General features: G+C 41.3%; 1 protein-coding gene and 1 pseudogene across 5 annotated transcripts in view; one reads left to right on the forward strand and one right to left on the reverse strand.

Moving 5' to 3' along the window:
• The first annotated feature begins 375 nt into the window (after nucleotides 1–375).
• NFRKB (nuclear factor related to kappaB binding protein) overlaps nucleotides 376–25,553 on the forward strand; it is a 34,066-nt gene continuing 8,888 nt past the window's right edge. The window contains exons 1-22 of one of the 5 annotated variants that reach the window (XM_016139284.2): nucleotides 376–486; nucleotides 2,953–3,108; nucleotides 4,402–4,603; nucleotides 9,921–10,048; nucleotides 10,736–10,910; nucleotides 11,437–11,574; nucleotides 12,199–12,272; nucleotides 13,115–13,199; nucleotides 13,701–13,881; nucleotides 14,147–14,255; nucleotides 14,486–14,612; nucleotides 14,859–14,924; nucleotides 19,808–19,887; nucleotides 20,000–20,043; nucleotides 20,880–20,940; nucleotides 21,339–21,513; nucleotides 22,282–22,388; nucleotides 22,791–22,914; nucleotides 23,125–23,204; nucleotides 23,365–23,585; nucleotides 23,686–23,956; nucleotides 24,453–24,665. In XM_016139284.2, the coding sequence (XP_015994770.1) occupies nucleotides 2,974–3,108; nucleotides 4,402–4,603; nucleotides 9,921–10,048; nucleotides 10,736–10,910; nucleotides 11,437–11,574; nucleotides 12,199–12,272; nucleotides 13,115–13,199; nucleotides 13,701–13,881; nucleotides 14,147–14,255; nucleotides 14,486–14,612; nucleotides 14,859–14,924; nucleotides 19,808–19,887; nucleotides 20,000–20,043; nucleotides 20,880–20,940; nucleotides 21,339–21,513; nucleotides 22,282–22,388; nucleotides 22,791–22,914; nucleotides 23,125–23,204; nucleotides 23,365–23,585; nucleotides 23,686–23,956; nucleotides 24,453–24,665 (2,796 nt within the window). In that variant the 5' untranslated portion in view covers nucleotides 376–486; nucleotides 2,953–2,973. Of the gene's footprint in view, nucleotides 487–554; nucleotides 625–2,928; nucleotides 3,109–4,401; nucleotides 4,604–9,920; nucleotides 10,049–10,735; nucleotides 10,911–11,436; nucleotides 11,575–12,198; nucleotides 12,273–13,114; nucleotides 13,200–13,700; nucleotides 13,882–14,146; nucleotides 14,256–14,485; nucleotides 14,613–14,858; nucleotides 14,925–19,807; nucleotides 19,888–19,999; nucleotides 20,044–20,879; nucleotides 20,941–21,338; nucleotides 21,514–22,281; nucleotides 22,389–22,790; nucleotides 22,915–23,124; nucleotides 23,205–23,364; nucleotides 23,586–23,685; nucleotides 23,957–24,452; nucleotides 24,666–25,553 lie in introns of those variants that run through there. The other 4 variants (XM_016139287.2, XM_016139288.2, XM_016139286.2 and 1 more) reach the window with 4 other exon arrangements.
• On the reverse strand, nucleotides 1,948–2,067 carry LOC118603116 (annotated as a pseudogene).

Raw genomic sequence — 25,553 nt, forward strand, 5'->3', positions numbered from 1 at the left:
TGCTTAGCATATTGCCTGGGGCAGGTGATGCTCTCAGCAAACGTTACCTAATAAAAATTACATTGTCACTCGGGTTCTAGCCTCAATTCGCGGCCAGATACAAACTACCCATCCTGTCTCTGCCCTCCCGAACTTCCTAAACCAGGAGAGACCATCAAGCCGACTGCAAACTGTAAGACCCAGCCACGCGAGCGAGTGCCACTCAAGGCCCCGCCCCTCCCCGCCCCCGGCACTCTCGGCCCCGCCCCGTGCCGCCCCGCCCTGGATACTTTTCTCGTCAGGTCCGCGCGGCGCCGCGCCGCTCCAGGCCCACTCTCGCGAAGCTCCGCCCCCAGCACTCAGGCCCCGCCCCACTTCAACCCCCGCCCTTTCCGCTGCCCGAACCTGGAGCGTGCACGCATCGAGACGCCTTGCGGGAGCGAGCGCGTTCTGGAGCCCGCGAGCCGGGAAGCGCAGCGGGCAGGGGGATCCGTGTCTGCGACTGAGGTCAGGGCAGGCCCTGGGCGGCGAAAGGGTTAAATTGTTGCCGGGGAGCAGAGGGAGGGAGCAGCTGGGTCTCGGAGGGTCGCTGTTCTTGTGGCCATCGGGCAGGGAAGCGGGCCTGTTGGGATCTGGGCGGCCCGGGTAGGTGGGGGTTAGGGTTAGGCATGGTGTGGGGGAAGAGTCGTGGGCGCAAAGGTGCAGTTTGGCGGGGCGGGACCCGGACCTCGGGCGGGGTTGACTACGGAAGGGTTTGCTGCAGGGCGGATAGGTTTGGTGCTGGCAGTTGCTCCGGAAGCCTAGGGTTTAGCTTCTTTTGGGAGGAGGGTCCTGGAGGGTCAGTTAACCCTGATGCAGAGGAAAGGCCATTGGGAGAGGCCTTCGTGGTCTAGTAGAGAGGGCCATACGCCACAAGACTTAGCTTCCGGGGTTTCAACCTTTTGGCAGCTGCCTGCTTTTTGTACTTGGAGATCCTGTTCAGAATAGTAGCAGGGCGAAGGTTGCCACTTGAATAGATTAAATTTAGCTACACATCTACCAAATCGAAGAAACTTGCGAGCAAGTTGTGAAACAAAAGTGGTCCTCCTAAGAGTCTGGTAGAACACTGGCTTTGCAGCTGTTACCCTGTTCTATGTCAGTTCTGTTAAGAGGACTTTAAGCATCAGGTTGCTTCTACTGTTGTTTTTTATTTTCTATTTTAAAGTTTTGTTAAACGCATGTGCCATGTGCCTTCTCACCTGCTTCAGTTATTTAGGCATAAACAAAGTAATGTTAAGGATATTGTAATTCACTGTGTGCTAAAAGGTGATGGCAGCACAGTTGCCTGGAGACCACGCAGCTGCTTTGTCCAACACTAATCTTTCTGCTAGATCTTACATAGATCTGAATCTCTTCATGATAACTTGAAATAATTTAGTGTAAAGGTGCTTATTTTAGTAGTAATTTTACAGGTCTGCTCTTTGAGAGTTTCAGAATGAAAACACATTTCTACATTACATGACTACATTAAGTCCTAAATAGTCATCCATCTAGAGATTATTCATTGCAGGAATCCAGAATTGGAAATAACAATAGGGAGGACCAGGTCCAGCTCCCCTGCATTTTACAGATAAGGAAATTGACACCTGGTGAGGTAGGATTTGCCTAGAATCACTGAGATTTGGCTAGAAGTTTGGTGTTTTGACTGTTAAGTCTATTTTTTTTCCTTTATTTTACTATGTATGTTAGCTCTTTTGGTAAGAATAGGAGATAGAATGGACTTAGCAAATATTCGTAGAGTGATTCAGTTCAAGCTCCTTGCTGTTCTTTTAGTTTTGTTCAATCCTGTGGCCTCAGCTTTACACCTGATTCTAGCCATTAGCCTTATGAGATGTTCTCCGAAAATATATATATATTTTAGGCGAGGCAACCCTTGGTTGACCTCACAGATTGCAAGGATCTTGTCATCTTACAGTCCCTTATTTTTTAAGCCTACAGCACCTGGTCTTCCTAGGTGATCTCTCATTCCAAGTACTAACCAGGCCTGACCCTGCTTAGCTTTTGAGATCAGGTGGGATTGGGCTTGTCCAGGGTGACATGGCCATAGACTCTGAAAATGTTTTAATATGTACTTTTCTAAAAGTGGCCAGCTGGGTTCAGTTACAACAGGAAGAAGAAAAATAACATTACATTTATATAGTTATAAATATTTGATGGACCAACTAAAGGTGATTTGGCTACTACTTTAGTGGCTGTCCTGGTCAGGTGCTTGGAGCCTCTGGAGTTTACTTGGACTAATAAAGTTGTATTAAGATGCCCTTTCCATGATTTAAAATGAGAGGTTACACAGAAGGTATTGTGTATAGTATTAAGAACTTGGGTTTGCAGTCAGGCGGACCTGAGTTTTGGTTCTAACTCTGGGGCTGCACAAGTTACTTATCTACTTTGATTTTCCTTTTAATATCTGTAGAATAGATATAATAATCCTATGTTGCACAATTTTAAGAATTAGATATGAAAGAGCGCTTAATAGGCCCTCATTAAATAACATTGTTAGTGTCTGAGCTTTACTAATAGATATGGATATTCAGTGAATTTTCTTTTGTGAAAGAACAGAATTAATTGCTAAAAAACCCAATTCTTAAATTATGTTATAATAGATTATTGGCCTGGGAAGTCTAAATTATGGACTCTGCTGATCTGCTTATTATTTAATCTCTGAGTCTCAAATGTAAAATGAAGTTATAAGAAATTCTATAAGTTTGGGAGTTATTGTAGAAGCATTCTGAGTAACGAGAGACCTAGATAACATCTGAAAGTTGAGATGAGAATGCAGTGGTGGAAGGGAGAGACAAGAGCTGTTTAGCTATAGATAGGATATAAGGATAAGACCTAAGAATAGATTTGAGATTGAATATTTTCCGGAGCATGTCAACCGTATCCCTGGGATTTCTGCCTTTCTGTCTCAAGGTATAACAGCATATATTTGTCTAGATTACCTGTGGAACATAAACAATGGATTCCTTGGACCATATGCTGACGGATCCCTTGGAACTGGGTCCGTGTGGAGATGGCCATGGTACACGTATTATGGAGGACTGTCTCCTGGGGGGCACCAGGGTTAGTCTGCCTGAAGACCTTCTAGAGGATGTAAGTTATAACATTGTCACTGTCTTTTCTTCTTTATCAGCTCCCCTATAGCTCCTATTCTAAACCTTTTTTATGCTCTACGAGTTTTTAGTCTTTTGTCCTCCCTTCTGTTTCATTTTGTACATTGGACCCAGAGTGGTCTCTATCTTTTTTTAAGTGTAGTCTATTGAATATGGCGATTGAGAAAGAAATTATAAACTGTGTTCTGCATGTTTAATAACATGTTATCATAACTTGATAATATGATGTAAGCCCTATTTTTAACAGGATAATTTTCAGCAATTAACAAGAAGTTTTATGTTTTAAGAGTAGAATTATGTATTTACATTAAAATGTTTACCTATGCTGTGAATCATGAAACAAAACCCAAATGTGTTATCTGTTTCCATGAGGTAACCCGCTAGTCAATTATTAGTATGTGCCCTGGAATGGCGTTATCTGTCTTTTGACTACTTTTCATGGGCAGGCTGTGTAATCATCATTATTATTAAGGCGACTACCATTTATTAAGTGCTTATTATGTGTAAGGTACTAGGTATTTGTTCTGTGATTTTTTAACCCTCTTGCCTCAATATCTTTTTTCTTTTTCTTATCCTTTACTGTCTTAAGTGTCAGTTGCTCTGGTAGGCATTCTCTGAAAACTTAGGTCAGGGATATGTGCTTTTCCTATGTACTAATAGGTAAACTTCTTAAAGTACATTGTTAATTGCTTGTGTAATTCTCCCCTCCAGACTCTCTCTCTATGTATATATACACACAGTACTAGTCTGTCTTAGTATTTAGCACATAGAAGATATCCAGTATATAATTGTTGAGTTGGGAATGACCTCCATCCTGCTGCTCCTCACTCTTAGCAGGTGACCTCAATTCCTCGAGTTCTCTACTCCCATGTTAACTTTTCCTGCCACCATTTTAAGCTGAACTCAGATGTCTACCATCATATCCCTTGTTGGCAGAAACAGTGTTCAGATGGGATTTTTTTACTGAGATTATTTTCTTCTGGATCATTATTTACTGTTGGGTATAAGACTGTGGTTTATGTGTAGTCTTTACTAATCTGAGTTTTGAGAATTGACTAAATATCAGTGGAATTTTAGGTTGTTTAAAAGCTTTAAAACTTAGATGGTGGTGATGGTTGTGCAACAGTGTGAACGTACTTAATGCCATTGAACCGTACACTTAAAAATGGATAAAATGGTAAATTTTATGTCATGGATATTTTACCACTCAAAAAAAAACTTAAAAACCTATTTTTCTCGTTTACTTTTCTCCTACTTTTCCTAATTCTTCTAGCCTGAGATCTTCTTTGATGTAGTCAGCCTTTCAACATGGCAGGAGGTATTGAGTGACTCTCAACGTGAACACCTCCAGCAGTTTCTGCCTCACTTTCCTGAAGACAGTACTGAGCAGCAAAATCAGCTCATCCTGGCCCTGTTCAGTGGGGAGAACTTCCGCTTTGGAAACCCTCTGCACATTGCCCAGAAGCTTTTCCGAGGTGCGTAGCTCAACATTCTTTTTTTGATAACATTTTTTTTTTTATGGTGACATTGGTTAATGAAATCCAGTAAGTTTCAGCTGTATACTTTAACAATAAGGCATATATATGTTTACACTTAGTGTTCGCCTGTCATAGTTAGATTTCTTTCTGTCACCACATATTCGACCCTCTTTACCCTGTCTACCTCCCCACTTCCCCCACCCCCTACATTCTTTTTTTTGAGAGGGGCAGAAGGTGAGAACACATTCATTTATGTGAATATTCTTTTTTTCATTTTGTTCTATTTATTTTTGCTTACAGATACTGACTTAGTAGAGTGGTTTTGTGCAATACTTTGATGCCTTGGCCAACGTATTTTTTAATAACATTTTTTATTTACGTAGGAAATATATAAATCATGAGTATATCACTCATTGATTTATTAAAATAAGAACTTAGCTGTGTAATCACCACCCATATAAATAAAATGTTACTAGCATCCTAGAGGAACTTTTTATAACTAGTCTTTAAAAATTTTTAAAAACCCTTTGTCATTTGCTTTATTACATGCACACATGTGTATATGTGTGTCTGTGACACACTTTTCTGCAGAAATTATGACACTTTACTGCCAAGCACTTCAGCATGTATCTCTTAACAAGGATATTCTTCCACATAGTCACAGTCTATATCACACCCAAGAAATTTTGCATTGAGTAAATAATATAGAATATCCCATATACAAATTTTCTCAGTTTTCAAATGTTCTCTATAGTTGCCTTTTAAATCTTGGACCAATTCCAGGTTTATACATTGTGTTTGGATCGCATGTCTCTTAGCTTCCTGTATCTAAGGCCCTCTGCCTTTTGTTCCTCTTGTCTTTAAAAACAAAGACATTTTTGAAGAGCCTAGGTAGGATACTTGAATTGTAAAACATCCTGTTTTCTGGGGGATTGTCTTGTTTTCCCATGATCGGATTTCGGTTAACCATTTTTTTTGCCAAGAATACTAAATGGGAGATGTGATTTTCTTTTCTATCATCACCTCAGGAGGCAGATGATGTCAGTTTTTCCATCGTTGGTAATGCTACGTTTGATCCCTTGGTTAAGTGGTGTCTGCCAGACGTACTGATTGTAAGGGTACCTTTTTTTCTTTATAATTAAGAAACAACCTATGGAGTGATACTTTGGGACTGTGTGATAATCTAATTTCCCAGAAGCTTTTGTTTTGCTCTTTGGTTTTAGCACCCATTGATAATTCTTGTCTGAATCAGTTATTACATTGGGGATTTAAAAATGGTCTGGGGCTACTCTTAAGTCAGAGTGTTCTCTGTCTATAGAGAGGAGCAGGGAAGCCTCTTCCACTCCCCTGTTCTGAAGCAGTCCTTTGCTTTGGTAGGAGGCCCTGAAAGAGCACTGTATCTCCTTGAGTTTTGTTAAACTTGACAACTTGACAGCTGTAGAAATGTGGAGCCTGGAGCCAAAAAACTTACCATTTCAAACCTCCCATTACCTTAAAGGTTTAAAATTAGCATCTTAAACCTTGGTTGGTTATTAATTTAAAGGAGAATTCCCCTCTGTGGTCTACAGGCTTATTTCACTGAAGCCAGGGCCCTCAGGTGGAAATAAACTGTTTCTTCTCATGGAGCCTCTTCATTTTAGAGGCGTTATGTCGGGGACCTTATGTAATGTTACCACAGTCCGTTTGACTGGCGTATCTTTCCACAAAACAATATGTTAGTCTGGTAAGGGTGCAAGCAAGGAGTGTCAAGACCAGAATTTCTGCATATTTCACTCTGTTCAGTATCACATTTCAGTTCCAGTGTTGCCGAAGACATTACTATGGTTATTATGATTTTCAGTCTTAATTAAACTATCATTGCTTTTTGGTATTCTTTTACCTTTGATTGTATTTTCTGATTCTGCTTTAAATATTCACTTTTTTCTTTGAGTTCCAAATGCTTATCAAACTCTCTTATCTCCTATTTCATAAAGGAAAGGATCATTCCTCTTCAACTCCAAATTCCCACTTCCAGCTTCTGCCCCCACGTCCTGCTTTAATTTCCATTCTGACCTACTTTACTTATCTTAGAGGAAGAAGGATTTTTTTCCTTCTGTTTAAGATTAACCTCTGCTCTTGAACCTTTTTTCTTTTACCTCCTCTGGGACCTTGTTTCCTCAGGTAACCTGTCCTGTGTATCCTCTCTACTTGGATAGTCATTCCACTTGCTCTTTTTCCACCTACAGATGTGTTCGCGGGTCTCATTCTAAAAGGAATTCTTAACCATCTGTTCCTTTTATTGTCCACTATCATTTTCCTTTACCTCAACTTCTGGAAACGTGTCTGTAGCTATCTTTTTCAGTTATTCTGCTCCTGTTCCCTTGTGGCTATTTCCTTACTACCCACATAGGACTGCTCTTGCTGATGCCAGCAGTGACCTCTTTTTTTCCCCCTTCAACTTTATTTTAAATTTCACTCCTACAGAAAATTCACAAGAATTTATGATGAACACCCATATACTTTTCATCAGGTTCCCCAACTATCAACATTTTGCCACATTTACTCTGATATTATTGTACTTACTATGATTATTATTTTTTTTTTGCTGAACCATTTGAGAGTATTGGAGACATAGCACTCCTAAATTTTTCAATATTAATCTATGAAGAACAAGAACATTCTCTTACATAATCACAAATGATTGGTGCAGAAATATAGAAAATACAGAAATTTTCTGTACTTAAATTTTGTATTTGAGTATGAAATTTAACATTGACATGTTGTTACCTAGTTTATAGTCCATATCATTATATCTCACTAGTTGTTCCACATAGTATTTTTTTCCAGCTCCATGTTTCTTCGGTAAATATATAATTTCCAAATCAGCAGATGCCTTTTAGTTCTCTTCTTGATCCTTCTGCATTTGAGGCTTTGTCTTGATACTTTTCCCCCCTTTGCATCAGTGATTCTTTCCTGTCCTGGGTTTCCTCCTGTGTCTTTGGCATCCCCTCTCCCCTTTTCTTTGCTAACCCACCTTCCCCTCGTTGTTCCTTTCTGTTCCTGTCATTTAGGTTCCATTCTTATCTCTACACTTGCCACTTCTCACTCACCGTCCCTTCACTAATGACTCTTGCCAGGGCTGCTTCAGCGGCCATCTCCACATGGCTACCAGAGTGAGCTGCTTAAAACTTCACTTTGCAGAATATTTACCAATCGCCTTCACTTGGGATAAAATTCATAGCCTACAGGCCTCTATGTGACTTAGCCCCTGCCCACTTATCCAGCTTCGTCTGGTACTACTCCTTTTTTCACTGCTCTCTAGCCTAGTGTAGGTCAATAGAAATAGCACATGAACCACATGTTTAATTAAAAATTTTCCGGTAGTTGCTTTAAGAATAGTAAAAACAGTTTCATTAATTTTAATAATTTATTTTAATAATAATTCAAATATTTTTTAACTTGGTATACTCCAAATATTTAAACAGAGGTATAGGTGTTGAGGAAACTAAAGACTGATGGAATATAACTTTAAAGAAGTACGCAGGCAAAGAAGTAGAATATTAGTCCAATTTCTTTTTTTTATAGTCCAATTTCTGTATGTTTAACAGCATCAGTCGCATTAAACTCTTGGCCCACTTCTTGAAGGTCAAATTTCCTGTTTTCCTACAACAGGCAGCATAACATGGTTAACAGCTTGGACTCTGGAGCTGGGCTACCTGGTTTCAAATCCGATTTCCTCTTTTATTAGCTGTGTGACCTTGGCAAGTTATTTAACTTCTCTATGCCTCAATTACTTCATCTGTAAAATGAAGATTTAGCAGCACCTTCTTTATGGGGTTGTTATGAAGATTAAATGAGTTATTATATGCAAGGCCCTTATATAGTGGCAGTTGTGTGTCAGGTACTATTTTAAGTGTTTGCTTTTATTAGTTACCTTGGGTACTATTCAGGTTAATTGGAAAGAAAAGAAACACCTTGTACTTTGACCCCCTTATTTTAGTTTTCTGAGATTAGCTTCTCAATCTCTTCCTCTCAGTTCTCGTCATAGCCTACCTGTTCAAATCTAATAGGTCCCAATGGATCTCTTAGACCTCTTTATCTGAGGCAGTGGTACCAGTTGCTCACGTCCAGTGATCTCCAGGTACCATGTGCTCAGTTGACCTCTGCATCGCTCCCCTTCCTGCCCTAGCATCCAAAGTATCAGCAAGTCTAATTTTTCTCCCTCAAAAATGTATCTCAAGTCTGTTTACTTCCGTTCATTTAACCATTTTTTTTACTAATCAGCTAATATGTGCCAGATATTCTTTGAGGTTCTGGAGATACAGTAATGATCTTACATTCTAATAGGGAAAAACATAATAAGTAAGCAAGTACTTGTTGGTATTTAAAAATACCCAAGAATAAGAAAGGGTAAAGGGTAAACAGCTGGTAAGGAGCTGTTTTAGATACAGTGTTTGGGTACGTCTTCTCCAATGAGATAACATTTGAATGGAAACTTAACGAAGCAAGCCATGGAAACACTGGGTGTTGGTAGGAATCATTGCAGGCAGGGAGAGCTTTAAATACAAAGTCTTTGAGAAAGTAGCATATGTGGCCTGTTCAGGAAACAGCATGGAAGCTAGTGGGCGTGGCGCAGAGTGAACAAAAGGGAGACTGGTGGAAGATGAGGCCAGAGGTGGCATGAGAAAGGTCATGAAGGGCCTTGCAGGCTATCTTTAGGGCCTCAGCTTTTATTGAATGTGGAGGGAAATTGTCAGACCATTTCGTGCCACTCCTTAGCTACAACCTGCTCTGCTTTAGGCATCCAGCATTTCTTCAAGTTTTGGAACACGCTAAGTTCTTCCTTGTCAGGGTCTACTTTAGCACCTACTGTTCTTCCGCCTTTCTCCCATTTTTACTTCTTATTTTAAAATTCCCATTTACTTTATTTTCTTTCTAGTTTTTCATTTCAAAAAAATTTAAGCAGATAGAAAAGTTGAAAAATAATACAACAAACATTCATAAAATTTTCACCTATGTTTATCAGTTGTTAACAGTTGCTTTAATCAGGCCTCATTTAATGTATCATTCTTTAGAGATCTCTTTCCTGATTTAACTCTCATTACTCTACAGTTCCTTCAAGTTAATTTCTTAACAGTACTTAGGAGAGTTGAATATTATTTATCAGTTGACCTCTTTATTTTCTGTCCTCCAGCTGGCCTGTAGGCTCCACATAAACATAGGTTATTTTCCCCATCGTCCATACTGTCTTCCAGTTTAGAGGAGTTTACATTTTAACCACACATTAAATATATGTTGAGTGATGTATATATAGTTGTATCTCTATTCTTTTAAGATGGACACTTTAACCCTGAGGTGGTCAAGTACCGGCAGCTCTGCTTCAAGTCACAGTATAAGCGATACCTCAGCTCTCAGCAGCAGTATTTCCATCGGCTGCTGAAGCAGATTCTGGCTTCTCGGAGTGTGAGTAATGCTGGGAACTGGGTATAAAACATGAACTCAAAGGTTTCACAACTCCAAGAAGTGATTGTGGTACAAAATATAAAAGATATCACTAAGAAAAAAATACTAGCAGTTGAGCCATCATACATTTAAGCTATACCATCTTTATGATCAGTTTAAAGATGTACCCTGATTTCAGAGATGTTAAAACATGAAAAAAAGGTACCTCTTAAAATCGATGAAATATTATTGTACCTTCAGTAGTTACCAAGATAAATAAGTTGATTTCATGGCTTATTAAGACAACCAGGTCGCTCTGGGATTGCTGTGTGAGAGCGCACGGGCCTCTGAACACTGACGAATGTGCAGCACACCAAGCTCAGTGGCCCCGGGACTGGACCAGCCTGGAGGTTCTTCAAGGCAAAGTGGTCTGCCCCTCAGTGGTTTAAGCTTCAGTATGGAGATATTTGGGTGTCTGGTATAATAAGTGTTCATTCTCGATGGAGTAGTTCATCACTCAGAATTTTCCCATTGTAATCAGTTCAGCCCCTTTTTTTTGGACACATTCATATAGGTGCATCTTCCTTTGTGATCCCGAGGGAGGAAATTAAGTTTGTTAAACAAGGAAGCGAGGAAAATGTAGACTTAGAGAATGTACCAGCAAACACTCTGATAGGTAGCGTATACTCCCATCTGACCTCTTCCTAGGACCTGCTGGAGACAGCCCGAAGGAGTGGCCCCGCTCTTCCCTTTCGGCAGAAGCGCCCTTCACCATCCCGCACCCCTGAGGAGCGGGAGTGGCGGGCCCAGCAACGCTACTTGAAGGTCTTGAGGGAAGTGAAAGAGGAGTGTGGTGACACAGCCCTGTCATCTGATGAAGAGGGTGAGTGTCCTTGGGCACTTGGGGTAGCTAAAGTGTTGGAATTATACCAGCAGCTTGTTATTTGGTTGGAGCCAGTGGTAGCTGTTTTATCTCCCCAGCAAAGAAGTCGTCCCAGTTGTCTGTGGTGACTTGATCTTGGAGCACTAAGACATTCCTATTAGGTGGGGTATGACTATATACCTTTTTTACCCTTGATGCTTAAGTGGCACTTGAGTGTAGTTGAGACGAATACCTGTGTGGCAGGGCTCTCCACAGTAGGCCTGTCTGGTCCTATTGTGCCACTTGAGAGAACTGCTTTTCCCCTTACAGGAGAGTAGTAGTGACTGTTGGCCTGCTGCAATGTGACCCCATCATTTTGTTGAAGTCTCTCTTCCTGGAAGAGCCGTTTAAATGACCTAAGTGTGCTCCAGTTCATCTGGGGAAGGGTCAGAAAGGAGTGGTGGAACCCTGGCTTCCATGTTTTTGGCTTTTACCCTTGTTGAACCCAAACGGCCACTTACCCTATCTCCCCTATTGGAGTCCACAGCCACGTTGGATTTACAAGAAAAATTTTCTTTTGAAGATCTCAGCTCATGGCTTCCGAGCTCTCCAGCACGTTCTCCTAGCCCTGCGGTGCCCCTGAGGGTGGTGCCTACACTTTCAACCACGGATATGAAAACCGCAGGTGAGAACCGAGCTGATGCTGTTGACATCCTGGGAGATCTGAATTTAGACCTGACAACTCCCATAGAGGGAAGTGGGTACTAAATTCTTATCTGCCAGGAAAGCAAAAAGATGTTCTTTAAAATGAGGAGATTCAGAGAAGTATTTGTACAGTTTTGCTTTTTTTTTACAAGTGGGTAGGCCTTTTTGCCCTCTTGGCTTTGAAATTTTTTTCTTAGGAGCTGATCAACTGATACTTTGGATTAAAGCAGAATCTTAAAATAGCAATACTAAGGGACGATTCAGTAATAGAACAAGGAAGGGGTAACCAGAGCCATAGCAATTTCTTAGAATGTCTGTGAAATTAGAGCAGAATTTTTAGTTGGGATAGGAATCAAAGAACATTGAGAACCTTTAATGTGTTTTAGGAGCAGCTAAGTCTTTCGTCTTGACCAATGTATAGAAAAACTTCCAAAGAGTTGATCCTCTGACTTAAGATTGCTGATACTTATAGTACCCAGGAGTCAGAAGGGAAACTCAGAGAAACACCTAATTTTTGATGATAACAAATGACTAGAAAGATCTAAATTTCAGCATTGCGTTACTAAATGGCCTAGTTCATGTGGTTTGGTTCATTTTCTCTCAGATAAAATAGAGCTGGGGGACAGTGACCTGAAGATAATGTTAAGGAAGCACCATGAGAAGCGGAAACATCAACCAGTAAGATTGGGGGCAGGGTGTATATGGTCATAAGTGGTTTTCAGTCTAATATATGTGGTTTGGTAAGGAAGATACAAGTAGTTGCTACTTAATTTCTGCTCCCTTTCCTTCTCATTGTTAGGGGACAGGAGCAACCACAGAGGCTAGTAAAACACCAAAGATGTGATAAGAAGACCCATGCTTTGGCCTTATAAGGCATGATTAACAGTGTCTGACTTAATCTTTACAAGACTTGTAGATGAATCATCATATCCATTTACCACTGCTCAGAGAGGTTAAAGAGCTTGTCGTCAGCCTTGCAGCTAGCAAGCGGCAGAGCCAAGAGTCAGATCCTGTACTCTTCCCACTTTTTACTGTTTCTGTTACTCCACTGAATTGAGGTACTGCCAATGCAGCCAAGCTAGAGCTCATAGTGGAGGAAGAAAAGGAGGTCCGTCTAAGGCCGAGCGGTGAGATGGGAAGTCCCACAGTGGAAATCAGAACTGACTTCTCTCTGTCTTTTCCACTTACTGTGATATTGGGCAAATTCCTTAACTTCTCTGAATCTCATTTTCAGACTGGGGAATAGAATGATACGTACTTAACAAGTTTGTTTGAAGAGCACACAAAATAAAGAATGCAAAAGAGCTTTATAGACTATAAATGCCATGCAGTAGATTGGAATTGGGTTCTCCTGTGCCCCATTATGAGGAGCAGTAGTTTTAATCTCTGCATATTTTTAATTCAACATGATTTTCTCAAGTGCAGGTAACAGCTAATTATCTGTTAGGTAAATTAGCAAAACCTCCAGTTTTAGCTCTGTTTTTGGGCTTCAATAGTAAATATCTGAATATCGCATCTAGGATCATCCGGACCTTTTGACAGGAGACCTGACTCTTAATGACATCATGACTCGAGTAAATGCTGGCAGGAAAGGTTCTCTGGCAGGTAAATGACGTCATCTGTAGGTAGCCATCATCTGACTATGGTGTTAAATTACATGAGCATGTCTACATGTTGCAAAAGTAAATGAAATCGTAGAATGTTTATGAAATTAGAGAAGAGTTTTTGATTGGGATAAGAATCAAAGAACATTAAGAACCTTTAATATATTTTAGGAGCAGCTAAGTAACAGGTGATTTTTATTGACCATTGTACCGAAAAACTGGAGTTGATCCTGTGTCTGTTTCAGTAACCTATTGTTACTGCCTCTAGTGGATTTTAGGTGGAAAATGAATATAAAATCATGACAGGTCTTTGACTTCTTAATAAGTGTTAAAATTCATTTGTAAATCACTCATTAGGTTTGTTAAAAAAAAAATGTCTTATTAATGAGACTTTTCTTTCTTTTATTTGTGGGCTTTGGGAAAATAATATGTTGCTAAGACCCCATGCTCCTGGATGTAGAAAAAATGCAGTTCTATGACTTATGTTGCTTTTTCTTCCCAGCCCTATATGACTTGGCTGTCCTTAAAAAAAAAATTAAGGAAAAAGAGGAAAAGAAGAAGAAGAAGATAAAAATGATCAAATCAGAGGCAGAGGAGTTGGCTGAGCCCTTGAGCAGCACTGAAGGCATTGCACCTCTCTCACAGGCTCCATCTCCGCTGTCTGTGCAGGCTATCAAGGAGGAGTAAGTGGGCAACAGGGAATACTGCTCAAGGGTGAAGGGTTTAGCAGAGGGCTATACCCAGTACTGGTGCCTGGTGCTATCTGGTTTGCATTGAACCTGTAAGTCCTGAATCCCAGAGGGTCCTGCTAGAGAAAGTATATAGTATGGTCCTTTACCGAACTTTTTTTTTTTTTTTTTATGGGTGCCAGGAGGCTTGGAGGGCTTAAACCAATCTGTGGATGTGTTCTTGGTCTTTTTTGTTCTTACATTGTTCTTCTCTCATTAGGCCTCTTGAAGACCTCAAACCTTGCCTTGGAATCAATGAAATATCATCCAGCTTCTTCTCTCTTCTCTTAGAGATCTTGCTACTGGAGGGGCAGTCTAGCCTTCCTGTGGTAAGAGTTTTGGAAAAGTCAGATGTACATCAGAGTTTTCAAGTTGTAGAAATCTTTAATGGTCTATGGCTTAAGAAGCAGAACTCTGGGTTCTTCCCAAAACTCTGCAGCTAACTTGCTTTGTGGCTTGGGCAAACTGGACAGGTACACCCCAGCTTGCTCAGACACATTTGTGGAATTGCTGGTATAGTATAGAAAACTAACTGGGTTCTGCCTTTACTTTTCTACAGCTCGAGGAGCGGGTTTTGGATTGGCAGTCATCTCCCGCCAGCTCCCTCAATAGCTGGTTCTCTGCGTCCCCCAACTGGGCAGAGTTGGTGCTACCAGCCCTGCAGTATCTTGCTGGAGAAAGTCGTGGTAAGGTCCTTTTTTATGTAAGATCAATATATTTTCTTTCCCTATATGTAATTATTTCTCATAGTGAACTACAATTTTGCTAGTTAAAACCACTGTGGCTTTGCATAATGCCTTGCCTTGGAGGTCTCTGCTGTCTTGAGTCACTATGAAACATTCAGAAGTTGTTTGAGAGCTCAGGGATTTTGGTTTTTCTGAGTTTAACACTCTGACCTGTGTGGCTTGTTTATGTAATCCATTTTTTTGCAGCCGTACCTTCCAGTTTCTCTCCATTTGTTGAATTCAAAGAGAAAACCCAGCAGTGGAAATTGCTTGGTAAGTAATTCATATTACCTACCCATGACACTAGGTTTTTATTTTCTCATTTCCTCCCTTAAACTTTTTTTGCCTTCTATTCAGTGGTATGGTCCAATAAAAATTCGAAAAGGACAGTGTTAAATCTTATTTTGCTAAGTAAAAGCCTCCTTCAAGACCCCTTTGGCACTCAAGGTCTGCATTTCACCCTTCTCCCCTGCCTCCATTGGATTTTGGCTGAGGCTGAGGTACAATATTTCTTCTATTACTGTGCACTCTGGTGCTGGCTAAATTTAAATCTGGAGGGGTATTTCACAATAGAATCAGTTTTTATATTAACCATACATACCTATGGTTTTTGATTGATTTGTAGTCGTGATGTTATTTTTCTTTTCTAAAAATGGGCTTTGTTATTGAGGATAATGTGCAACAAGATGTTGAACAGCTCTGAATAAGCTATTTCTAAGAAACAGGGTTCTTATTTTTGTTTTAAGTTTATAAAGTTCCACTTTCTGTGTAAGTTGTAGTAACGTGCACCTGAAATAACTTGGTGACTGTTACCTGGTGATGGTGATAAGAGGAAAATCGAGTTGTCGACTACCTATGGAGATTCACAAACCTTTTATTTATTTATTTTTTAACTCAAGTGATCTGTGAAGAGAAGCTTATGCAAGCCGTAGATTCATTCATTCTTATAATATTTACGCAGCTTCTAGGTATCAGGCATTGTGTTAGGTGCTGTGGGATATAATGGCTTGGAAGTTATAGATAGTTTGTTCCCCTAGTGGATTTTAGAGTTTGGTTTGGGTAACAAATAGTCATTCAAATGCAATAACAGACTTATACATTCTGTAAGGGAAAAGTACCAGGAAGGATGGAAGTTATAATGAGTCATTGGTGTAGTCTGCAGTCAGTCAGGGAGGGCCTTCCTGAGGAAGGAGTATGTGAGCATAAATATTGATAATTAGGAAGGAGCTAGTCAGACAGAGGGGAAGGGCATTCCAAGCTGAGAAAGCAATATCTGTCAGTGGTGGTAGGAAAGATAATCTGGGCCCAGGTTGAGAGAATGGATAAATCTAAGAAAATTCGTAAGTGGTAAAAGCCACAGGATTTGGTTATTAATTGGATATGGGAATGAAGAAAGATTGCTGTCAAGCATATTTGCTAGATTTATATCAAGAGGACCAAGATGCCATTTATTGAAGTAGGCAGCTGTGAAGGATGGTTCATACTTGAATGAGGGTGAAGATCATGAGTTTAATTTTGGATGTGCTGAGTTTGAGCTGCCTTTGAGGCACGTAAGTGGAGATATTCAATAGGCAGTAGGATATATGGGTTTAAAATCCAGACCAGAGAGTCAAGGTAGAGAGTTGTTGGCAAATGTATAACATTTAAAACCAAAGGCTGAGGGAGAACTTGTTAGGTGAGGAGAGAGGAAGGCCTAGGACTAAGTGTTGGGAAATTTCAAGGCAGAAAACACTGAGTGGGAGAAGGCTGAGCATACGGAGAGCAAGTGACTGCAGCATTAGGAGGAAACCTGAGATGGCTGAATCCCAGAAGCCAAGGAATGAGAGAGTGGAGAATTGGGAAGTGGTCGTTAGCCTTGATTGTGGACTTGGATTTGTGGATGTGGAAGGAATGATGAATTTTTTTGTAAGAGTGATTTTACTTATTAGAATAGCAAGAGTTAAAAGACAGTGGTGAGCTGAAGGTGATTCCTGATGGCTGACTGTGCAACTCTTTCCAACTATCAGCCTGGTGGCTTGAAATCAGTCATGGTGGGACCTTTACAGCAGGGTTGGCAAATGTTATAAGGACTAGATGCTTGTGAGCCAGATGCTTTCCGTTGCATCTGCTCAGCCCTGCCATCATAGTGCAGAGTAGCCATAGCACAGACATCAACAAAGTTTTATGGGCACACAGCCCTTAATGTATACCACAGACATCTGCAAATGCTTCCAGGCAGGGCCCCCTCTCCTGCAGCCGGTTATAGATTTACCTGTACACCACTGGTTAAAGAAACAGTGAATAAATAAAAAAAATAAAATAAAATAAAAAATAAAAAAAGATATAAAGAGACAGTGAATCTTGTTAACCTAAAAATAAAAGTCTTTTCAAAGTAAGAGGCAATGAACATTTATTTGAGGTAAAAAAGAAAAGCTATTTAGGAAGCATTGATTCAGGCACAAGCCCAGATGATGTTCCAATTAGGAGACAGGCAGTGGGTATTTATGAGAAAGGGAAGGGGAACAATTACATCAATAGAAGGAAAATGTTTATATTGGTGCAGATAAGATAACATAGTAAGGCTAATTCTAAATGATGTTTTTAATTTTCAGTCTGTTAGATATCAGTACAGTAGCCATAATAACTGCTTCTTGTTATCTTTGCAAACAATTCTTTGGGACACAGTACTGTCTTAGGCCTAGTCCAAAGTTATTTTGCCCTGTTTTAACATTCCAAAGGTTCGAAGTGTAAGACTTGAAAGGCAGTTCGTCTGGCATGGCAGCTCTGGCTCCATTTTAAAGTGGCTCCATTATTTTTTTTTTGACAATATAAACAATTTTTCTAGAGGTTTAGCAAGGAGGGGAGGTTAGTAAGGGGAACTTGTGACCAAGAGAAGTAATTTTTTTTAATGAGCGAAACTTTGAGTCTTAGGTATTAATGGAAAGAGTACAGTGGAAAGAAGGAGGCTGAAAATACAGGAGAGAAGGGAAAATTTACCATATAAATTCCTGAGATGAGGGGAAGAGATTGGTCTAGGATGGTGGGAGGTAGTCCATATTGTATAGTAGGAGGAAATAATGGAAAACTCAGTAGTAGGCTTGTAGGTTTTATTGTGGAAGGTTTCAAGGAATTTGGTCTGCTGGCTTTTCTGTTAAAGTGGGAAGTGAGAGAGGCGAGTTGGTCTGTTGTGAGTGAGAAGGGAGGTTGCAAAGAGTGGGGAAGAAGTACGGAGCATGGGAAACCAGCTTGACCAGAGAGAACATTAGATTGCCAGGCAGTGTTGGGGCCAGTGGAGGCTGCTTGTCATTCATTTGTAGTGATATTCTTTCCCTTTTTGTATGTTTCCTTGGCAGCCCTCGGCTGTCTGACCTGAGGCATGGAGAATGTGGATAGTTTAGAATTTGAGTTTTGCTAGATTGGAATGATGCAGATAGAGCAGAGGTATTAGGTATTACTGTATTGGTAAAGGTATTATTGAGATGATGGCAATAGACTCTGAATTCAATGGGGGAAGGGGAGTGAAGGTAGGGGACTAGTGGGACTCAAGAAGTGGACTAACAGTTCTCTTGAGTCAAAGTAATGTTTTGGTGGGAGTAGTTAAACAAGGAAGAAGGCTAGGTGATTGTGGTCAGGGGCAGAATGTGTGGACTAGTATAAAGGTTCTCAGCCCTGGCTGTGTACCCCAATTAGTTGGAGAACTTTTAAAAAATATTAATACCTATGCCTTACTCACAGAGGTTCTGATTAATTGTAGGAGGTGGGAGGCAAGCCTTGGTATTTTAAAAGTTCCCAGGTGATTCTTATTTGGAGCCAGGGTTTAGAAACACTGGATTAGGCGTTTTGAAGATGGAGCAGTTTTAGGTAATGATGAAGTCCAGTTGTGATTTTGGGAACGAGTGGCTAGGGTGGAGTGGAGGAGGTCACTGAGGTCACAGAACTGAGAGGTTAAGCTATTGGATGTACCATCTGTATGAATGTGGCAGTTACCCAGCATGAAAGCAGGAAGTGGACTGGTGAGGAGCAAGGCGGACCAGCATTCTGTGAGGAGGAGTGATTAAGTCAGTGCCTGTGAGGAGCAGGGGACAAGGTAGGTACAGGTGGATGGTAAGGGCCTTAGGAACCAGGTATTTGTTTGATAGTGATTTTCCAGAAGAGCTGGAGAGAAATAGTCTGGCATCAGGGGTTGAGGGAGGAACTCAACTCTGAAGGACATGGCTGTGAGAGAATAGCCAGCATACCCAAGGTAGAAGGATTAGGAAGAACCAGATTTCATACCAGACAAGGAAGTAAAAGTTGTTGAGAGAAGTGCGTATTGAGAGAAGAGGATTAGGCTGCAGGAGAATTTACTGATTATAAAGTAGCATTTCTAGAAGACAGAATGGGAGTACTGGGAGTCACCCCTGGGTAAGAAAGTTTAGCACTTTCTGGGATAGAATTGTGCATTGACTAGTGAAAACAGGTAAGAGACCATCATGAGGTTATCTCAGCAGCCTTTGAGAAGGGCGGGCCCTGGAAGATGCCTTCTTCACCTAAGCAGACCTGGGTGACGTTGGATTTCCGTGGCTCCTAGTGTGGAGAGAAGACATAGGTATCATCATATGATAAGTGCCACAGTAGGAGTCTGGACAGAGTGATAGGGGAGGAAGGCACAGAGGCAAAGTACTCATCTATTTCTAAGGCAGGTCAAGGGCAGTCAAGCTTTTCCTCTGCCTTGGGGCCACTTTCTTGCTGCGCCGTGCGTAGAATGCCTTTTGCCCCAATTAGCCAGAAGAAGACCCCCTTCAAGGTTAAGATAACTTCCCTAGGTTAAGCTTTTTAACATCCTTTGTGACACCTGCCACTTTTTGATTTTATATAATATATGCTCTTTCCACACTTGACTGCAAACTCCATGAAGCAAGAGACTGAGGTCACTGAGTAACTCTAGTGTGTAGTGTCTGGCGCACAATGGCTACTCAGCAAACATTTACTGAGTGAATGATTTCATTAGGGGGACATCCAAGAAGGGTGATCTGGGCAGACAGTGATGGAGGGGCAGTACAGGCTGAAGGGATAATGTGTGCAAAGGACCATTGCTGCAGATCCTGATAGGTTCTCTCTCTGGCATAGACATAGCAAGGAGAAAGTGGGATCCTGAGTAATACCTTACATTATTTTTTGCCCTTTAATTCTCATAGGCCAGTCCCAAGATAATGAAAAGGAATTAGCTGCACTCTTCCAGCTGTGGCTAGAAACCAAAGACCAGGCATTCTGCAAGGTATGATTTTCGAGAAATATCATGTCTTTCTTAATTGGATTTTCAGAGCCCTTTATTTAGCCACATTTTTTTTAGTCCATTTACCTGTCGATGTCTTCCTTTTCTCCATCAGGAAAATGAAGACAGCTCAGATGGCATGACCCCTGTTCCTCGGGTGTGAGTATAATATGCTAATGGTGGGTGGTGGTCTAGGAAACCCTAGTGTAAGGTACTGCCATGGTTTTTCTAACATTTCTTAGTGTGTTAGAACTTTAATGAACTTTAGAGAACCCTGGAGTCCACTGGTTCTTCCCTGCCTCAGCATACCCGAGGAGGGCAATACCCTCCCATCTGTAAGAGTGGCTCCCTGAGGAAAGGATTCTGAATTGGGAAGGGGATTGCGTAGAGGAGGGTGGGATCTATCTTGTAGGTGGGCATACTTTTTTCTCTGAATTCCCCTCCAATTTCCATTTGAGAATGATTCATCTAATCCATCTTCATTGGTCACCTATAAAGAATTTGGGGCATGAGGTTAAGTGCCCTGTTCAAGGTTAGTGCTAGGACACAGGCTGGAATCTTGACCTCTAGTCTCGAGCTCTTTGTATCGCATCATCCCATGTGACTGTTTTCAGCCTGGTTTGGTCCGTTTTCTTTTCCCCATGTTTTGTTGAGATATGTTTGGCATATAACATAGTGTTGATTTGATACATGTATCTGTTGTGAAGTGATTACCACATCCATCACCTCACATAATTACCAATCTTTTTTGTAAGGTGAGAAAATAATCATTAAGATCTCTTAGCAACTTTCAAGTATATAAAACAGTATTGTTAACTGGAGTCACCATGCTGTGCATTAGACCCCCAGAACTTTTTCATCTTATAACTGGAAGTTTGTGCCCTTGGACCAACAGTCACCCATTCTCCCATCTACCAGCTCCTGGTAACTACCATTCAACCTTCTGTTTTTATGAGTTCAGTTTTTTAGATTTCACAAAATTCTTTATGTTCCAGAAGGACTGACTATGTGGTGCGGCCCAGCACAGGGGAGGAGAAGCGAGCTTTTCAGGAGCAGGTAAGAAACAGCTGGAACCCAGTGTGAACCTCTGCATCTGTGAGGTCATGCAGAGAGCAGCTCTCCTTGAGTCCAGATTCTTAGAGAAAATTCACATTTTTAACCTTGGAGATCCTATTAGGATTGTTTGTTAGAGACAGAAATGGTGTGAGGAAAGGCAGTGAAGAATGTTTTGATGACCTTTACTTCTAGATAGCAAAATATGTTTATGTTTATCTCTTTGTCCCTTTGCTGGTGACTAGCACTTTGGGGATCATCCTTTTCCCACCGTAGTTCAGTTAGTATTCCTAGTAGAATAGCCTGTTTCCTTCTCATTTTAATCTCTCCATACAATAGTATAGGAGCTCTAGGGAGAACCGCTCTCATACTTACTAGCCTTGTGCCTTTTCTCTTGGTAGGAACGTTACAGATATAGCCAACCCCATAAGGCGTTCACCTTCCGCATGCATGGCTTTGAGTCTGTAGTGGGGCCTGTGAAGGGTGTGTTTGATAAGGAGACCTCGCTCAACAAGGCCCGGGAGCACTCCCTGCTGCGCTCTGACCGGCCTGCCTATGTCACCATCCTGTCTCTTGGTACGGATCACTTTTTTTCCTCTTGTCAGCTGTGCCCCCACCCTCAGGAATTTGGGAAAGGGGAATTTTGTCTCCTAGAGATTTATCAGGAATCAGTGTTTCTTCCCCAAAGTCTGCACTCCAATTTATTTTCATTCAGGAATTATTCACGGGCCAGCTAATATAGGAATTTGCTTCCTCTAGACTATGATTCTTTTAAAGCTGAGGTTTTTAACCTTTTTTGTGTCATGAACCTCTTGAGTATTTTGGTGAAACCTATGGACTCCTTCTCAGAATTATGTCTTTAAATAAATAAAATAAGATGCATAAAGTTACAAAAGAAATCAGTCATACTGAAATAGTTTTCAAAATATTAAATTTATCATGCAGAAATATATTTTTATCATGATATTAAATGACAAGATCTACTAGTAGATCTTATAACTCCTGTAATTTCCAAATACTGATACATGGAAATGATATTTTAAGTTGTATGCGACAGCTGTAATGTGATATGAAAGTATCCGATTTCTATTATAGCACGGCCAAGATATGGTTTGTTACCTTTGTTTATAATAATTCTGAGATGTGATGAAACTACAGTCTTGGCTAAATGTGAAGAGGGTATAGAAAACTGCCCCTAGAGGGCAGTGTCTGCCCAGGGCTAAGTCTTAGTAAGGTAGAGAAACAACCTCAGGGAACTTCACCCACCAGAGCAAGGACAGGAAGAGTTTTCCTCAGGGGAAGCCCTGCTTGACTCTTGGACTTCTCGTTTTCTGATGTCATCAGTTCGAGATGCTGCGGCCCGACTGCCTAATGGAGAAGGTACTCGGGCAGAGATCTGTGAATTGCTCAAGGACTCACAATTTCTTGCACCAGATGTCACCAGCACTCAGGTAAGATGAAGAAATTATTTTTGTTTTGTTGCATAAAGGTTTTAAGAGAATTTACAACGAAATTTGAAATATAATAAAAAATTTTAAAAAACAATGGAGGAAAGAAGGGTATCTCAAGAAATGCAAGTAGTGATAACCTAAGACTCTTGCTGTCAGTGAAGCACAAATTGGACTCAAAGCTTTCCTTCCGCTTCTGCTAAAGGTCTTAGTTCACCATGTCCTTCAAGTGACAATTCATTCTCTCAGGAGCCTAAGTGTTTCCTGTTTTGCCAGGTGATACATAGTGAGTTATTGGTGCCACCAGGCTGAGATAAGATGTTTATCAGCTGTGACTTATACCCAGTGATTTTTCTCCAGTTTCTGATCTAACTTGTCCCTTATCCCCTTTGTTCTGGTTCTTAGGTGAATACAGTAGTGAGTGGTGCACTGGATCGGCTGCATTATGAAAAAGATCCATGTGTGAAATATGACATTGGACGGAAGCTCTGGATCTACCTGCATCGTGACCGGAGCGAGGAAGAGTTTGGTGTGTGAGACCTGGGCAGTGTGTCCAACTAGACTAGGGATGCTTCTGACTTTCTGCCCCAATTCCATTATGCTTTTCAATGATGTTCAGACGGGACAGGATTGTAAAGATAGGACTTAGCCCACCAATGAGGTCTTGGCTCTTAATGAAACTACCTTCTTAACTGTGCTGAGAGTAAACTGTTGCTGAAGCTTACACTTTTGTTCACAGAGCGAATTCACCAAGCACAAGCAGCTGCAGCTAAAGCCAGGAAAGCCCTTCAGCAAAAACCCAAGCCCCCATCCAAGGTGGTAAGTGACCTCCTGAGAGCATGTAGCTTAGTGGTTTTGGGGGTGCTGGCTATTAGGCCTTCCCTTAGCTCAGTGCATCTGGAACCATAAGGGCTGTGCCTTCCCATAGGGGGCCTTTGTTAAATCTGCCTGTGAATTTCTCTTTCTCTTCTGCTTGTAGAAGTCCAGTAGCAAGGAGAGTTCAATGAAGGTGCTTAGCAGTGGCCCTTCTGAGCAGAGCCAGATGAGCCTCAGTGACTCCAGCATGCCAGCTACCCCAGTCACACCTGTGACCCCTACAACTCCAGCTTTGCCTGCTACTCCTATCTCCCCTCCACCTGTATCAGCAGTCAACAAAAGTGGCCCCACTACTGTCTCAGAACCGGCTAAATCTAGCTCAGGGTAAGTTCTTCTATTTCTTCTGTAGCTTTCTCCCTCCAAAGTCCTTTTATATGCATGTCCTAAGTTGGTTGTTTTTATTTCTCCCTGATTCTCCTCATAGTGTTCTTCTGGTATCTTCCCCAACAATGCCACAGCTAGGAACAATGCTTTCTCCAGCTTCCAGTCAGACTCCACCAAATTCTCAGGCTGCTGCCCGTGTCGTGAGCCACTCTGGCTCGGCTGGACTACCCCAGGTACGGGTGGTGGCCCAGCCTAGCCTGCCTGCTGTTACTCAGCAGTCAGCAGGGCCGGCACAGACACTGCCACCAATGCCAGCAGGACCACAGGTTCGAGTTCCGACCACTGCTACACAGACCAAAGTCATGCCCCAGGTAAACAGGGACAGCGGACCCAGAGGAGGGCTGTTGATCAAACGGGCAGTCTGGGTAAGGACTGAAGAGCCTTATGTTATTGCTACTGATGATGTTTATCACAGCAACTCATTTAATGTTCACATCTGGGTAAGCATTTTTATAAGTTGTATTTTACCTGTTGGGGATCAGAACTTCTGAGAAGTTTAGTCATTTACTGAGGGTTGTAATAAGTCTCTCGTAGAGGCGGGATTAAATCCAGACCTGTGACTCTAAATCTCAAGTTCCTTCCATTGTGCCTCTATTCTTGCCATGCCATTAACTGGTTATGTAGTTTTAGAGAAAAGTTTGATCTTCTGCCTGTTTCCTTTACTGTAAAAAGGGTATATTATATAGAGTAGTGAGCCTTAAGCGCTCTTAGATTAGAAGTAGTTTTATAGGCACACTTCCTGGATGGTGGTGTGCTGGTCTACATCTTAATGTCTAATTAAGCTCTCGGCCTCATGCTCTGAACTAGACAGTAATGGCCACCGTTCCAGTCAAAGCTCAGACTGCAGCAGCCACTGTGCAGCGACCAGGACCTGGGCAAACGGGGCTCACGGTGACAAGTCTTCCTGCCACAGCCAGCCCTACAAGCAAGCCAGCCACGAGTTCTCCTGGGAGCTCTGCTCCGAGTGCTTCCACAGCCGCTGTCATTCAAAACGTTACCGGACAGAACATTATCAAGCAGGTCAGTGGGATCAGATTCCTTTGACCTGAAGCAGAGGACAGCAGAGATCTCAGTGAATTTGTGGTCTTTGCTCCTTAGTTCACAGGCGTTTCAAGTATGAGTTCGCACCAAGGGCAGTGCAAGCTCTATAGATGCTGAAGAGATTTCTTTTGTTCCTTTCCATGTAATTCAGATTTAGTAGCTGAGTTTCTGGTTTTGAAGGAGACTCTCCATGAAATAATTTAGATAAATTTATATATGTTATTGGCATTTCATTTTACCATTAATAAAAGAATACATCTCTGCTTTCTTGGTTGTGAATATGCAAGACTAACAATTGAACTTCAAAAAAATGTTAGGCAGAATAGCAACTAGTACTGATAGGAGTGTTTAATATGTGCCTGTACTTCGCTGAACATTTTATAAATCTTAAATAACTTCATCATAACACCATGGAGTTGGCACTTTTATTATCCCCTTTTTACAGATGAAGAAATGGAACCACATGATGATAAAGAAATGTTCTTTTTTTTCCATCAAACAAATACATATTAAGTGCTTTTTGTGTGCCAGGGCACTGTCCAGAGTATTGGGGATTTAGTGGCATATTACACAGACTAAGTCCCTTCTTTGTGCATATTCACATAGAACTAGGAGACAAGCAAGTATAGTAGGGGCTCTGAACAACAGTAAGTGGGAGGTGGGGTAGAGAGTGCAGTGTGTTGTTTAGGGCGATCAAGAAGGCCTGTCCGCGGAAGTGGCATTTGAGAGAGATGAATGAGGTTAGAGAGAATGCCATGTTATGATTAGCTGGAGCTAAAGCATTCTAGGAATAGGAAGAGCAAGTGAAAATACCTTGAGTCAAGAATATGTTTGAGGAATAATAGAAAAGCCGTTGTGGCTAAGGCT

This window comes from Rousettus aegyptiacus, unplaced genomic scaffold (genome assembly GCF_014176215.1).
Source record: "Rousettus aegyptiacus isolate mRouAeg1 unplaced genomic scaffold, mRouAeg1.p scaffold_m13_p_5, whole genome shotgun sequence".
Classification (NCBI taxonomy): domain Eukaryota; kingdom Metazoa; phylum Chordata; class Mammalia; order Chiroptera; family Pteropodidae; genus Rousettus; species Rousettus aegyptiacus.